Raw genomic sequence first — 15960 nt, 5'->3', positions numbered from 1 at the left:
GCCTCAGGCTGCCCCCCCCCCGCATCTGGGGGCCTCAGCGTCAGGCAGTGGGGTGGGGGCGGGTGGGAGGAGGGGCGTGTCTCCCCAGAGAGGGTGTGGCCCATGGTCCGGAGGGTCAGTCTCCGGGCCAGCGTGTCCTGCCGCGGGAGAGCTGACCCCGCTGCGGCCAGGCGCGCGGGCCGGGTGGGCTGAGCTTGCGGAACGCCGACGGACCCAGCCGGCTCGCGGGGCTCCCAGCCACTCCGCGCCCCTCCGAGCCGCACTTCCTCGGCAGCTCCGCCGCCCGCCCGGACGCGCCGCGCGCAGCCTCCGCCGAGCCGGTGAGTCAGGGATGATGCGGGCTTCCCAGGGGCCCGGGCCCCGAATCCTGACGGTGAAGCGTGGCGGCCGGGAAGCCTGGGTGGGCGCCTTGCTCCCCCAGCCCTGAGCCAGGGTCTTCGAGGGGCTCCGGCTCTCTTCTCCACCTGGCCGACCAGATCCTTCCTCCCCGGCCGGGAGGATGGGGGGTCCGGTGGTACAGCGGCTGGGCAGACAGCTGTTGCTGCGGAGACTTGGGAGCAGTGGGCTGGGAGGCAGAATGGTGAGGGGCTGGGGACATCAGCCAGGCTGAATGGCGTGTGGCCCGGGAAGGACGCCCCAGGGTGGGCAGAAAGACGCAAGGTCGAAACTGCATGATGAGGCAGTCGACAAGCCCCGGCCTCTCCTGCTGCTGTGGGAAGATGCCCCCCGCCGGCTCCCCCCCGGGGCTGAAGCTGCGCAGAAGATGGTCCAGGCCCTGACCCTCCCACCCTCCGCTTCCTGTCCCCAAGCTCTGCTCCGCTCCCTGCCCCCTTCTCCTCCCTGCCAGACCCGCTGTCTCCCCCCTCCCCAGCTCTGGACTCATTTTCCTTCTTTCTGCCCATCCACTGGGGGGGCCCCCGGGGCTTCCCCCTCCCCGTCCTGGGGCCGCGCCCTGGCGAGCGCTGGCGGCTGTGGTTTCAGCTCTCCCGGGAGGGTGAGCTGAGCTCCCCAGCCTGGCCTCGGGCCTGCCGGGGAGCTGCTGGGTGAGGGGGGCTTGGGCACCAGCGAGGCGTCTCCCTTCTGCTGTGAAGCCCCTGGAGACCCTAAGGCACACAGAGGTGGCACTCCTCAGAAACTGCAAGTACAGATGGGCCCTGAAAGGTTTTGACAACAGCAGAGGAACCTCACGGTAGGCCGCAGTGGTTTCAGACTAGGCTCTGCCAGCAGCTTGGGACCTTGGGAGAGTCACTTCCCCTTTCTGAGCCCTGGTCCTCCTGGCAGCAAAATGAGGGGTTTGATAGGCCAGGGGTTTTCCAACGGTTTCCCCAGAGCACCCCACACCCCCTGTGTGGGAGGTTGAGCGACCTGCCCCACCCAAATCTGCATTTTTTTTTTTTTTTGATGTAAATATTGGCCACTGGGCAAGATGTTTTTGGACCAGGGGTTGTGGCCTCTCAGGGATTAGGAAGTCCCAGAGGGAAGGTCAGGGACAGCTATGGCCCCTGTTCCTCCAGCAGATCCTGGCCCTCCCTCCTGCTCCCCTCCCCGCTCCTGCCGGGCCGAGCTCCCGGCTGGCGGCTGGTCTGCTTGTACCCAGCTTCTAAACCTCTCTGGGCCCGGGCCTCAGCCAGCCCTCCTGCCCCCACTCCTGCTGGGAGAAGCGGACGCCTCTGACATCTCTGTCCCCACAGGGTTCCAGCCGGAAGGAGTAGCCTCCTCCCCTTAGGATGTCCTCGCCCTCCAGCCCGCCCGCTTTCAGGCTCGAGACGTCAGATGGAGGCCAAGAAGATGGTGCCCAGGTGGACAAAGGAAAACTGGGTGGTGGTGCCGGGCCACCCCCCATGGAGTCACCATTCCAGGGCGAGGACCGGAACTTCTCGCCTCAGATCAAAGTGAACCTCAACTTCCGAAAGGGGGCAGGTGCCAGGTGAGGCAGCAAGCGGGGTGGGGGGAGCCCGGGGGCCTCACCTCCAGCAGAGTCAGACTGGGTGGCCTAGCCCAGCCCCAGTGCCCCTGTGCCACAGCCTTGGGGGTCCTGGGTCTGGCTCTGATGGCTCCTGGGCCCGACCGGCTGAACCCTGCTCTGCTCTCTGGGGCTGCTCCTTCCAGAACCTTCCCCATTCTTGGCCTTCTGTCTCCTGGGGTTGTGTTCTTCTTGTAGGGACATACTCTTTCACCTCCTGCCACGTCCCTTGTTGGTGCTGTCCCCTTCCCAGCCACAGTCCCTGCGGGGGGTGCTAGCAAGATCCACGCTCCAGTTCAAGAGAATCAAGGACATCTGGAAATGTCCCGGGTGTTCCCGGGCTCTGCTCCAAGGCTGGACTTGTTGCCCTGGGGTCGTGGACTCTGGGGATTGAGGACGGTGGCCTTCTGCTCAGAGCTACCTTCACTGTGACTTTCCCGTGATGTCTTCTAATTCAGACTGTGGGAGCCACTCTCGCGGGAGCGCCACCTCTGGTCCTGTGGGTGTGGGGGAAGGGTGCACCTGGATCCCCACAGTGTGAGTTCTGACATGTGAGGCTGGAGAACCTGCGTGGGCCAGGCAGCACTCTGCCAGGGAAGCCCCGCCCTCCCTGCTCATGCCTGGGACTCGGCCCCCAGCCTCGGCCTCCCAGCCCAGAGCCGCCTGTCCTGTTTGTGCTGCAGGACCAAGGTCAGGTTCAGACCAGGGCGGGAGAGGATGCTTGCAAGGCTTCTGGGAGCGGGGAGAGGCTGCCCGAGGCAGAACCAGCCCCTCGATGCCCTTTGGTGCTTCAATCTGTGCTCCCGTGGGGCCTCCCTATACCAGGACCGTGATGCCTCCCTGTGACAGGAAGTGCTTTGTCCAAATAGCCACTTCCCCTGGCCGGACTGCCCACGGGACTCACCAGTCAGCCGCAGTGACCTATTGGTCACGTCGTGGCCGCATGGTCTGCTGGACGGGTGATGCTGCATCTGGCCGGGCAGCTTCCTGCCCTGTCAATCATGCGATCATGGCTTAAAACACGACTGATCCCAATAATCCCACTCATCAGAGCCCCCAACCCTTTCTTGGTTAATCCATTCCATGGCAGACCTGAGGGTCCCCAAAGCATCAAATAGTGCCCCCTTTCTTGTCCCTTCATTTCTGCTGGTCGTGGTACCAGGAGCCCCAGGGGCGAGCCCAGGCGGGGATGCCCACACACGCTGGATTCAGAAGGGCTACCAGCACCTCCTGGGGCCTTTCCCGGAGGTGTGGCTTCTCAGGAAAATTCTGTGAGTGTCTGGTGTCCGCTCTGGACCCCACGTCTCTGAGAAACCTCCATCCGTCCAGCCTGGAGTCTCTCTGGGGTTGGGAGTCGGGGTCTAGAGTTAGTTGAACAGCCAGCATCCCACACCCCGTGAGCTCTGCACCATGTGACTTTGGGAAAGTTACTCTACCTCCTTGTTTGTCTGATGGAGAAAATAGAGATTACTCACGCAGGGCAGAAGTGAGGGCCAAAGGGGCAGGTACTCCATTGTTCGTCCATAGATGGTTTCGGAGAGGACGTGGGGCTTTTCTTGATTTTCTTGGTGAGGCCAGCGGCATGTACGGCCCCCAACAGTCTGTGGGCACCTCCGGTAGCCCCGCCCCGCCCCGGAGCCCGGCTCAAGAGCCATGACGAGCTCCTGTGCTGAAATGGGTGATGAGGCTGCTGCGAGCAGCGGGGCACCTGGCGGATGACAGGAGACGCCTACAGTCAGGACGCGTGGGGCGGCGCCCCAGACAGGCCCCTGCTCCGGGGGTCTGAGCACTTGCGGTCTCCTTGGTCTGCCTGGGTGCATAGAGGCTCTCAAAAGGGGCTTCTGGGCCCCAGAAAAGGCTCCCTTGGAAGCAGGACTTTATGGGGGCCCAGGGCTCTCCTGCAGCATCAGTCATAAACCACATCCCCCCACAGCCAACCAGACCCAAACCGCTTCGACCGTGACCGGCTCTTCAGCGTGGTGGCCCGGGGGGTCCCCGAGGATCTGGTGGGGCTACCAGAGTACCTGCGCCGGACCAGCAAGTACCTCACGGACTCGGAGTACACAGGTAGGCCTGCTGCTCGGGCCAGAGCCGCCGTGTGCTGTGCTGAGACCAGGCTGCCGCTGGGTGTTGGCCACAGTCAGGAACTGAGGGGCGAGCAGGGGCGGAGTTCTAGCAGCCCTCCTGCCAGGATGACTGCAGGGGCCCTGCTGACAGAGCGAGGACAGCCCTCTCCCTCTTCCACTCACCCCACTGGCTCCCAGCCTGCGTCTGCCGCCCTCAGCCGCTTCAGTGGCCAAATGGATGGATGTTCACAGCCTTCCTCAATGCAGCCTTTCCCTGTCTCTCTCTCTTTTTCAGTAACAGCATCGCTGAGATCTAATACACGTACCTTACACTTTATCCATCTCAGAGCATTCTTTGCCCCAAATCTAAATATCTGTATTGTTTGGGGATATCTGATTAGGAAAAGAACATGTGTGCCTTCTAGAAGGTTCAAATAGTAATGAAATGTGTAAAGCTGAGGATAAAACCAGTCTGTCATCCTGGACCCCTGATAATGATTTGGGGTACATACTTTCAAACTGTTTAAATACATTAGGCATATATTTACATAAATGGGGTCATGCCATTGATGTAAATACATAATGATGTGCTTGTAATGGGCTTTCCCCCAACTTAGTCCATTTCAGTACACAGGCCTCTAACTCAGTCACTGTAACAGCCTGCAGAGTTTCCCATCCTGTACATTTACCACAATTTACTTAACTAACTCCTTATTGGTGGCCATTTAGGTTGCGTGTAGTTTTTAGCCTCAGCACACTGTGTGCCAGGCCCTCTGTGGGCTAAGAATTTTGTATATAATTCCATGTCATCCTTACAATAACCCTGAAGGGTCCCATTTTACAGTGAGGAAAACTGAGGTTAAGAGAGGCCAAGGGGCTTTCCTGGTGGTGCAGTGGTTAAGAATCTGCCTGCCAATGCAGGGGACACGGGTTCAATCCCTGGTCCAGTGGGCCACAACTACTGAGCCTGTGCTCTAGAGCCCATGAGCCACAACTACTGAGCCCGCACACCACAACTACTGAGCCCGCACGCCACAACTACTGAAGCCTGCACGCCTAGAGCCCATGCTCCGCAACAAGAGAAGCCACCGCAATGAGAAGTCCACACACCACAACAAAGAGTAGCCCCCGCTCACCACAACTAGAGAAAGCCTGCGCGCAGCAGCGAAGCCCCAGTGCAGCCAAAGATATAAATAAATAAACAGGAGGCCAAGTGACTTGCCCAGAAGAGACAGAGTCATTAAGTGGTAGAGCCACTTAAGAAATACTGCTCCAGGGCTTCCCTGGTGGTGCAGTGGTTAAGAATCCACCTGCCAATGCAGGGACACGGGTTCAAGCCCTGGTCCGGGAAGATCCCACATGCCGCGGAGCAACTAAGCCCACGCGCCACAACTACTGAAGCATGTGCTCCTAGAGCCCGTGCTCCGCAATAAGAGAAGCCACCGCGACGAGAAGCCCGTGCACCACAACGAAGAGTAGCCCCTGCTCACTGCAACTAGAGAAAGCCCGTGGGCAACGAAGACCCAATGCAGCCATAAATTTAAAAATTAAAAAAAATAGAAACACTGCTCCAAATGTTCTCGTGTAAATAGTGTTGCACACGTGACGAACTCTGTCTTAGAAACTTAATTTCTAGGGCAGAAACTGTAGTCACACCTGTTGGTATCCTAACACCTGTTGGCTGGAGTCTTAGCTCCCTCCAGCCAGCCGGGGTACTTTGGGGCATGGGCTCACTGTACAGGCGGGTGGGTGACCTGAGCACCACGGTGCCCCCCCCTCCTCCCACAGAGGGCTCCACGGGGAAGACATGCCTGATGAAGGCCGTGCTGAACCTTCGGGACGGGACCAACGCCTGCATTGAGCCGCTGCTGCAGATTGACCGGGACTCGGGCAATCCTCGGCCTCTGGTCAACGCCCAGTGCACAGATGAGTACTACCGAGGCCACAGTGCCCTGCACATCGCCATCGAGAAGAGGAGCCTGCCGTGTGTGAAGCTCCTGGTGGAGAATGGGGCTGACGTGCATGCCCGGGCCTGTGGCCAGTTCTTCCAGAAGAAAAGCCAAGAGACCTGCTTCTACTTCGGTGAGGAGCCTTCTTGGATAAATTGAGCTGCAGAGGGGGTAAGGCCTTGCCCAAGGTCACAGGGTTAATGTGACCCTTAAACCCAGATCTGTCTGACCCTGAGGCTCATGCTTCTAATAGCTAGGCCACCTGCAAAAGCAGTTTGTCTTAAGAGGTGTTTTATCCTTGTCTGGCCAAGGAAGCTCACCACACATGAGCTCAGACCAGGGCAGGGGAACGGGGGCGTAGAACTGGTGTGTGAGGAGACTAGACCAGCTGGGGTCTGAAGAAAGGGGTGCCTGGGCCCCGGCAGAGCAAAGAGAAAGAGGCGGGGGGCGGGAACACTGGTTGGCAGGCTCCCGTTCTGCTCCCTTAGATGGTGAAGAGCTTTGGGCCCCTCTCCCTTGGGTCAGAGCTGGACAGAGCCACCTTGACTGGGGCTCCTAGGAGGATGCGGGGCCCGGGGACTTCTCCGCTCACTGCACTGGCCTGGGTGGGCCCGGGACCCCAACGCTGTGCGCATCCTCTCCTGTGGGCGCCTGACCCACCTCAAGGAGGTCCAGGGAGGGTGAGAAGCAGGCGGGTGGATGCTGGGAGGCCCGAGGCCCAAGCTGTCCCCTCGGCCCCCAGGCGAGATGCCCCTCTCCCTGGCCGCGTGCACCAAGCAGTGGGACGTGGTGACCTACCTCCTGGAGAACCCGCACCAGCCCGCCAGCCTGCAGGCCGCCGACTCGCTGGGCAACACGGCCCTGCACGCCTTGGTGATGATCGCAGACGACTCGGCCGAGAACACGGAGATGGTGACCCGCATGTACGATGGGCTGCTCCAGGCGGGGGCCCGCCTCTGCCCCACGGTGCAGCTCGAGGACATCCCCAACCTGCAGGGCCTCACGCCCCTGAAGCTGGCCGCCAAGGAGGGCAAGATTGAGGTGAGTGGCCAGCCCCACTTTCCAGGAAGCAGCAGGACTCAACCCGGGATTTCTGCAGAAAGAGCCTGGGGTGGTGTCTAGCTCAGAACAGTTTCAGCATGCACCTCTCCTGTGTGTGTGTTTACTGATAAATTATATATGAGCTACAGAATGAATGTATTACATTTTAAAACAGGGATTTTATTTTATTTATTTATTTTCTTTTGGCTGCGCAGCTTACAGGATCTTAGCTCCCTGATCAGGGATTCAACCCAGGCCATGGCAGTGAAAGCACCAAGTCCTAAACACTGGACCATCAGGGAACTCCCAGGGATTTTTTAAGTCACTTGGGTTTCTTGATTAGGAGACAGTCTTGTCATGTTCTTAGCTCTCAGGTTTTCTTCGTATTGATGGCTAAGTGTTCTTGATAACGAACGTATCATCATTTTGTTTACTATAACAGTTGCAAATTTTTCTCCCAGTTCAACATTAAAAAAATTTTTGTGGCATTTTTTGCGACACAGAATTTTTACATTTTTATGTATCCAAGTGTTATCTTTTCTTTGGTTTTGCTATTGCTTAATTCCTTCTACAAGGTTTTAAAACTTTGTGTTTGTGCATGTATATGTGTGCATGTGTGTATATTCCATATCCATATTTGCTTCCAGACTTTTCTTTTGCAGTTTGATTTTTAATGCCTAAAACTTTGATTTATCTGAAAGTTATAGGTTACTCTTATGAAGAGTAAGCACGAGGGACTTCCCTAGTGTTCCGATGGTTAGGACTCTTTGCTTTCATTGCCGAGGGCCCGGGTTCGATCCCTGGTTGGGGAACTAAGAGCCGCTCGGCAAAAAAGAGAAAAAAAGCATGATCCAGCTTCACTTTTTTCCCAAACGACTTTCCTGTTGTCTGATCCTTATTATTAGGGGAGCTTACAACTCACACAGCCGACACAGGGCCCAATGCTTAGAACACAGGTATTTTTAAAGGTTAAGATAAACATAAGCGGAAGTTTTATGTTTTTTTCCTGCCTTCCGAGGTCCCTGGGGTGTGGGTACCTCTCTTTGCTGTCTAGAGGCATGGCTGTGTGGCCTATGGAAGCCGCTCCCCCATCTGGGAAGCCTCCCCACCATTCCTCATTTGTAAGACCAAATTGCTTCTGGAGCTGTCCGGGTTAGGGGTGGCTTCTAGTCTGTTGAAAGCTCTAGACTCTGGCCACAAACGTGCACACACGTGTGTAACTGGTAGCCTCTGATCTCATGGGGCCTTAAGGACCCTTGGATTGGGGGTCCCTCGGCCATATGAGTGTCCAGGAAAGAGGCATTGGGGCAGGAGTGTGGAAGGAAGAGGCAGGCTGGCAAAGGCGGGTGGGTGGGAGTGTCTACATGGTGGCTGAGTGTGCGTGGACCTGTGTAAGAGTTCATATGCGCAAGGACCCGTGGGTGCAGGGCATGTTCGCGTGTCTGGGCGGTGGGCAGCTCTGTGCACGCCAAGCTCACGTGCCTGCCCTGTAGATTCTCAGACACATCCTGCAGCGGGAGTTCCTGGGCCCGTGCCAGTCCCTTTCCCGCAAGTTCACGGAGTGGTCCTACGGGCCTGTGCGGGTGTCGCTGTATGACCTGGCCTCTGTGGACAGCTGGGAGGAGAACTCAGTGCTGGAGATCATCGCCTTTCATTGCCAAAGCCCGGTGAGCCTGCTTCACCCCGGGGGCGTGGGTGTGCGTAGGGGGCCTGGCAGAGCTCCCTGCAAGGTCCACAGTTCGGGGCTGCCTGCAGGGCCGCCCCTGCCCTTTAACCGAGCAGTTGGGGTGTGGCTGCACGTGCGAACCCGGCCGCTGGGCACACGCTTGCTCCACAGGGGCCGGTCCCACGAGACACAGGGGTCACACCGGGGTCCCGGTGGCTACCACTGGGGGCCTCTCTGTGGACCAGCACCTGCTCTGGACTTGTCACTCCACAGCCACGAGGGTGGGGTGGCGGCCGGCGGGGAGGGGTCGCTCGGGGCTCCGCACCCTCTCCGCTCTCCCCTGGTGCCTCCACACGTACTTGCTGAATGCACCTCTGGCTCTCGCCTTCCCGTCCCAGCACCGGCACCGAATGGTGGTTTTGGAGCCACTGAACAAACTGCTGCAGGCGAAGTGGAATCTGCTCATCCCCAGGTTCCTCTTCAACTTCCTGTGTTACTTGACCTACGTGTCCATCTTCACCGCTGTCACCTACCACCAGCCTGCCCTGGACAAGGCAAGGCAGGGAGGGGCACATCCTGGGGAGGCCTCCTGGAAACAATCCTGGCAGAAGGTAGCGCAGGGATTACAACCCCGTCCTGCAAATGCTGACCGGAGGCCAGACCGCTTGGCGGCCTGCCCACGGCGCTTACGCAGCTGGTCATGATATGGGAGTAACAACATAGTAGTAACAACGATAGTACTACTTACCGAGCGTGCAGCACACGTGAGAAAGTATTCAGGTGACTGACGACGTGTGTTAACGTATTTAATTAATTTCACAACAACCCTCTGAGATGCTGAACTCTTATCATCGCCAGTTTACAGTTGAGGGCAGGAAGGCACAGAGAGTTTAAGGAACTTACCCAGGGTCACACAGGCTGTGAGTGGTGGAGTTGGGATCTGAACCCAGGGAGTCTGGCTCCAGAGCCCATGTTTGCTCTGCTGCTCGGGGGGCCTCCCCACAGCTCTCACGAGGAATGGGCCCCCAGCCTCGCTCTCAGCGGGGAGCTGCTGGGGGGGACCCCAGGCCCGACCCGAGTGTGTCTTCGTGCAGGACTTCCTCCCGCTGGAAGGAACTGCTGGGAACTCCATGCTGCTGCTGGGCCACATCCTGATGCTGCTCGTGGGGGCCAACATCCTCATGGGCCAGGTGAGGGTTCCTCCCATCCCCCACCCCGAAGCAGCCTGAGAGTGAGTTCACGACAGTCCCTCCATGTACGGGGAAGCTGAATCCCACACCTGGTCCCATCCTGGCCAGCCTCAGGGCAGCTGAGGGCCGAGGGTTCTGGCCTTGCCTTTTGGGCTGGGTACCCTCCCTGCTGTGCTTTCTGGGGTGCCCACGGGGCAGCAGATATCTCCTATGACTCCTTGGCAGTGCCGGCTCTGCTCCCCCGGGAATGGAGCTGGAAGCCCCTGACCCCAGGTCCCTGGCTCATTCCTCACTTGGGGAGCAGAGAAGGGTGGCGGCAGGGGGAACTCAGCCCGGTGCCTCCAGCACGGCCTCTTCAGGGCAAGATGCTGCCAGCTTGCAGGAGACAGGCTGGGCCGTGGCACTGAGACTCTTTGAGTGAGTCTTTGAGGGTGGGCAGGACTTAGGCACCGAGGCCAGGTTGGCTGGAGCAGCCAGTGGTCCCTGTGAGGCCGGGGCGGGGGAGGGAAAGGAGCCTCTTTCACCACGCGGAGTGTGAGCCCTCCACCTGGACCCACAGGGAGACAGCAGGCCCCTGGCATTGTCTGGGTGTCTGCACTTTTTGGAAACAGGGTCCAAACTTTCTCAGCTACCAGCAGGACTCATGAGCACCCCCAAAATTCAAAGCTGCCGCCCGAGCCCCTGAGGTGGTCCTGGCGAGACTTTTACAAGCAGGCCGGCCGGCGGCCCTGAGGGCAGCGGGGCTGCTTGTGGCCTGGAGAGCAGGTGTCACGGCCTGTCCTCCTCCTTCCCCTGCAGCTGTGGTACTTCTGGAGGCGCCGTCTGTTCATCTGGATCTCGTTCATGGACAGCTACTTTGAAATCCTCTTGTACGTGTGGCCTCACACCTCCCCTGTTTCCTGCCTGGGAGAGGGCACCAGGCGGGCTTTGGGGGTGAGGAACCTGGGCCAGGGAGCTCCAGGAGGCTGGGAGCAGCTCACAGGCCAGACCCCGGAGTCGGGTGGCTGTCCGGTCCGGGCCCTGAGCATGGTAGTCACATCGACCGAGCCCTCGCTCCGCACCAGTGGAGCCTGAAGTCTTTACACGCGTGCCTCCCTGAATCCTCGCCGACACTCTCTGAGCCGGGCGTTATTACTGTTACCCCCGTTGTACGGGGGAGGGAACTGAGGCCCATGGGGGTTGAATGCCTTGCCCGAGGTGGAGGTCAGGATGCTTGGATCCAGTCCCAGACAGAGGCGGAACTTCTCATCTCTGAGACCGCGGAGGCAGCGGCAGCGGGGGTCAGCGCTGGCCACAGGAGGCCCGCGAGCTGACCCCGCCCTGCCTCCACGCAGCCTGGTCCAGGCGCTGCTCACCGTGCTGTCCCAGGTGCTGTGCTTCCTGGCCATCGAGTGGTACCTGCCCCTGCTCGTGTGCTCCCTGGCGCTGGGCTGGGTGAACTTGCTGTACTACACGCGCGGCCTGCAGCACACGGGCATCTACAGTGTCATGATCCAGAAGGTGAGAGGCAGGGGTGGCCCCGTGCAGCCAGACCGGGCAGGCACCCCGGGGGGCTCCTCGTGGGCCCGGCAGGCAGGTGCCTCCCCCAAGCTGAACCCCCTACCGGCTTGTGCCTTCTAGGTCATCCTGCGGGACCTGCTCCGCTTCCTCCTGGTCTACTTGGTTTTCCTTTTCGGCTTCGCTGTAGGTAAAGGCCCCCCATCCCCCACCCACTCCTTGCGCCCCCTCGAGGCTGCCTGCTGGTCTCCCCAGGCTGAGGAGCCCCTGCCTCTCTCCTCAGCACTGGTGAGCCTTAGCCGGGAGGCCCGGGACCCCGGGGCCCCTGCGGGCTCCAACACCACGGAGGTGGCGGGAAAGGGGGACGCGGAGGGCAGCACGGCCCCGTACGAGGGCGTCCTGGACGCCTCCTTGGAGCTGTTCAAGTTCACCATCGGCATGGGCGAGCTGGCCGTCCAGGCCCAGCTGCGCTTCCGTGGGGTGGCGCTGCTGCTGCTTCTGACCCACGTGCTGCTCACCTACGTCCTGCTGCTCAACATGCTCGTCGCCCTCATGAGCGAGACCGTCAGCAGCGTCGCCAGCGACAGCTGGAGCATCTGGAAGCTGCAGGTGCCCGGCGATGTGCCCCGTCCCCTCCAGCGTTCCGGGCCCGGCAGGAGTCCGCAGAACCCACTGAGCTGGGCCCCCAAGTGGGTCCGGCCCTCACGGGGCCTCCCTCGGCCACTCCTTCCTGCTCAGGGCTGACGTGAGGCTGCAGTAAGGCCTGAGGGCGGTGCCTGGCATACAGTAGGTGCTCAGCGTGTTAGCCACCGTCATCATTAGTAAAGTGCTTTCTGAGAGACTAGTGCAGGGCTAGGCACAGTTCTAGGCTCTAAAGACCCGGCGGAGAACGAGACGGAGACCCCGCCCTCATATAGCCCCCTTCGTCGCTTGTTCCGTGGGACAGGCTTGGTGGACGAGGCAGGCGGGATGTGCGATCCTGGGGCTGGCCCAGGCTGCAGGAGCTTTGGGAGCAGGGGCTCGGGTAGCTGGGAGCTCATGTGGCACCTGCCTGCCGTGGAAGCAAGAGCTGCTTCTTGACTGGGGAGGGTCGGGGGTGGGCCTAGGCAGTTGGTGCAGGGAGAACCTCGCCCGGGGGGCTGGACTGTGTGACCAATTCACCGTTGACCTTGGGCAAGCCTCTCACCTGCAAAGTTCTGTGCCCGCCCCCCGCCCCCAGCTCGCTCGTGTGATAGCAGCAGGCACATGTGACGTTCCATACCTGGTGGAATTCTAGAACCTGTAACGTTGCAATTGCAAGGAACTGTAGGGCGCTCGTCACATGCCGACTTCCCAGCAACCACCCAAGGCATATTGGCCTCAGTCTGTAAGTGGGAAAGAGACTCAGAGGGATGCAGGGCCTGACACCACATAGGTAATCAAACCTCGGGGCTGGATTCAAATCTATGCACTTAGCAGATGCAGAGTTCTACTGTAAAGTGCTGGCCACTCTGTCTGATGTATCCTTTGTCCCCAGAAAGCCATCTCTGTCCTGGAGATGGAGAACGGCTACTGGTGGTGCAGGAGGAAGAAGCAGCGGGCAGGGGTGAAACTGACAGTTGGCACCAGGCCGGACGGTCGCCCCGACGAGCGCTGGTGCTTCAGGTGAGTGGAGAGCCTGGGGGGCGGCCTGGGGACCTTGCTGAAAACCAGGCGACAGCAGCTAGGAGTCAGGTCTGGTGGGAAAGGCAGGGCCTCGGAGCGCCAGGGGACTCTGCCCTGGACAGGCGAGGTCAGCGATGCTGGATCTCATAGGCCCGGCCTCCACTGCCTGCTCTTCCTGTCTGGTCACCTTCCTGTCCCACTGACTGAAACTGGAGGTCCCTCCCAGTGGTCCCTGACCGACTCCTTCTGGCCTGAAATGGGGCACAGTTAGGAGGCCAAGAAGCCAGAGGCATGCTCGGGTTAGAGCATGCTAAACTTGCCCTGGCTGGTCTGCTCTGCCTTCCCAACGCCCCCGTCCTGACCACGGAGGCTACAGACCCTTCCACGGAGAGCAGAAGCTCCCATGGGGGCGGGAACCTGGTGACAAGTGCTCGGCCAGCAACACACTTTCCTGAGGTAGCAGCCAAGCAAGGGTGGAGGGTCTTAGCCACGTAGAGTAGCCGTGAAAGAGCCCCAGAACCTGGGAACACACAGATCCAGCTGATCTAAACTCCTCCCTGGATGCTGGGGGGCAACCCAGGTCGCCGTGAACAGCCAGAGGGGACAGACGCCTGTTCCCCCCACCCCCCCACGTGGGCGCCTGGCCGGGGCGGCAGTCTGAGAGCCGAGAGGACGGGGCTCGCGGGGGCTGCTGGGTGGCCCAGTGTCCTGCGGAGAGAAGCCCCGTCGTCCTCACAGCCCTGGTGTGCACCCCTCGGGGGCCCCTCTCCTGGGGCAGAGCTCGCTGCCGCCTCGGCCTCCTGGAGCCTCACAGCTGCCCTGTGGCCCGCAGGGTAGAGGAGGTGAACTGGGCTGCGTGGGAGCAGACGCTACCCACGTTGCGTGAGGAGCCCTCAGGGCCAGGCGGCCCTGGTGAGTAGCTGCGGAGTGTGTGTGCGCGCGTGTGTGTAAAGGTTTGCCCCTTAAAATTTTTTTTCAGGAACAGCCTTGGGCTGCCCTGCCGGTGCCTTGTAGTCGGCCCCACCCTCCTGGCCCAGGCGGAGGGCCTTGCGGGTCTCTCCCCCTCCCTCTCCCCCTCCCCCTGGTGCTGAGTGTCCTGGGGCCTCCGGTGGCTGCGGTCCCGCCGCCGGCCCCTCTGCCCTGCGCCTCACCTCTCCCACGTCTGCACCACGCGGGGGCTGCTCAGCTGGCACCCGGACCCCAGACAAGGCTTTAGGTCCAGGCTCGTCCTACTCCAATCCCTCGTACGTAGACGAAAACTACACACAGCCGCACCACACACCGCCTCCCACTCCCTGGCAGGCCGCACCCCTCCCCCCGGGGTCAAGGTCCAGAGCCGTTGTCCAGCCCCCCCTCCCCGCACCTCCTTCCGTGTGCCGGCCGGTCCCTCCACAGTGCTCACGTCCCTTCCTTTCCTGGGCTCTTGTCTCTGTAAGTGCCCTTCCATCCTCCGGGCGTCCCTTCTCCACCTTCCCCACCGGTGGCGGTGGTGGTGGTGGGGTCTCCTCTCTCCTCCTGACGCTCGCCTCCCTCTGGCTCCTCAGCACATCATCGGCTGTTCTGGTTTCTAACACAAAGGCCTGTCACCTGCAGGGACTTTCAGCTCCTGGGAGGAGGTCCCTGACTGGCACCTGGCAGGGGTTCAAGAGATGCTTGCAGAAGCAGGGAGGCAGGAGGGACTGCTGGGGACCCCGAGGCTGCTGTCCCCTGGCATGATGTGGTTTCATGGCTGTGGCTCCCTCCTGTTGCCCTGGTGCCTGCGTCCTGGGGACACTCCCTTCATCCCATTCACAGGCGCCCTGAAGAACCCAGCCCTGGCCTCCCATTCCAGCCAGGACAGTGCCGTGGAGGAAGACCATGTGCCCCTCCAGCTCCTTGAGTCCCACTGATGCAGCAGGGGGCTGGGAGGACAGAGCACGGAATGTTTCCAGCCCCACCTACTGGCTCTGGGACCTCAAGGGACTTTGGTGGCAAAAATAAATAAGTAATTTCTTGTGGCTAACTCTCCTGGAAACATTAGTTGAGTAAAGGTACTGGGCCCCAGGACTTCCCTGCTGGCGCAGTGGTTAATAATCTGCCTGCCAGGGCTTCCCTGGTGGCGCAGTGGTTGAGAGTCTGCCTGCTGATGCGGGGGACACGGGTTCGTGCCCCGGTCCGGGAAGATCCCACATGCCGCGGAGCGGCTGGGCCTGTGGGCCGTGGCCGCTGGGCCTGCGCGTCCGGAGCCTGTGCTCCGCAACGGGAGAGGCCACAGCAGTGAGAGGCCCACGTACCGAAAAAAGAAAAAATAATAATAATAATAATAATCCGCCTGCCAAAGCAGGGGACACGGGTTCGAGCCCTGGTCCGGGAAGACCCCACATGCCGCGGAGCAACTAAGACCGTGTGCCACAACAGTCTCTAGAGCCCACGTGCCGCAACTATTGAAGCCCGCGTGCCTAGAGCCCGTGCTCTGCAACAAGAGAAGCTCACCGCAGTGAGAAGTCCACGCATCGCAACGAAGAGTAGCCCCCGCTCAATGCAACTAGAGAAAAGCCCGCGCACTGTAACAAAGACCAACGCAGCCAAAAATAAAATTAAAAAGAATTAAAAAAATAAAAAGGTACTGGGCCCCTGAGCTGGTCGGCGTCTGCATGTCTCTGTGAGCTCACGTCTGTGTCTGGGGCCGGGCTGCTCCCGCCCTCTCCTGGGCAGAAGGACTCTCACCTACCCCACATGCCCTCTTCGGGGTGCAGGCAGCTAGCCGAGGCGCTGTGCCTGCTGTCACCGCAGACGCGAGGTGGTGGACACCAGCAAGCACAGCCGCCTGTCCTTCCTCTCCCACAGCCTCCAGACGCCCCTTAAAGCCACCCCAGGACGTCTCTCAAAGCCTTTGCGCTCCTGGGCTTACTTAGTTCAGGCCGTGGATTATTGCCTCCTCTCCCCGCTGGCTTCCTGCGCAGTT

General features: G+C 60.3%; 1 protein-coding gene across 3 annotated transcripts; it reads left to right on the top strand.

The window, feature by feature from the left end:
- The first annotated feature begins 104 nt into the window (after nucleotides 1–104).
- Nucleotides 105–15179, top strand: TRPV2 (transient receptor potential cation channel subfamily V member 2). 3 transcript variants are annotated; one of them, XM_024753153.1, is made up of 15 exons: nucleotides 105–320; nucleotides 1692–1927; nucleotides 3897–4030; nucleotides 5818–6111; nucleotides 6721–7019; nucleotides 8513–8686; nucleotides 9084–9239; nucleotides 9780–9875; nucleotides 10674–10744; nucleotides 11210–11375; nucleotides 11496–11562; nucleotides 11656–11981; nucleotides 12889–13016; nucleotides 13849–13928; nucleotides 14811–15179. In XM_024753153.1, the coding sequence occupies exons 2-15, from the start codon at nucleotides 1728–1730 to the stop codon at nucleotides 14903–14905; spliced, it is 2286 nt and encodes a 761-aa protein (XP_024608921.1). In that variant the 5' UTR covers nucleotides 105–320; nucleotides 1692–1727; the 3' UTR covers nucleotides 14906–15179. The 3 variants fall into 3 exon arrangements, 2 of the variants coding, with proteins under 2 accessions (XP_024608921.1, XP_024608928.1); XM_024753160.1 differs by lacking the exon at nucleotides 105–320 and adding an exon at nucleotides 846–1189; XR_003004248.1 differs by lacking the exons at nucleotides 13849–13928; nucleotides 14811–15179 and having other exon boundaries at nucleotides 11656–12786; nucleotides 12889–12974.
- Nucleotides 15180–15960: the final 781 nt, after the last annotated feature.

The sequence above is a fragment of the Neophocaena asiaeorientalis genome, unplaced genomic scaffold (genome assembly GCF_003031525.2).
Source record: "Neophocaena asiaeorientalis asiaeorientalis breed wild unplaced genomic scaffold, Neophocaena_asiaeorientalis_V1.1 scaffold540, whole genome shotgun sequence".
NCBI lineage: Eukaryota > Metazoa > Chordata > Mammalia > Artiodactyla > Phocoenidae > Neophocaena > Neophocaena asiaeorientalis.
Note: the sequence above shows the minus strand (reverse complement) of the source record. Positions and strands in the feature narration are given on the sequence as shown.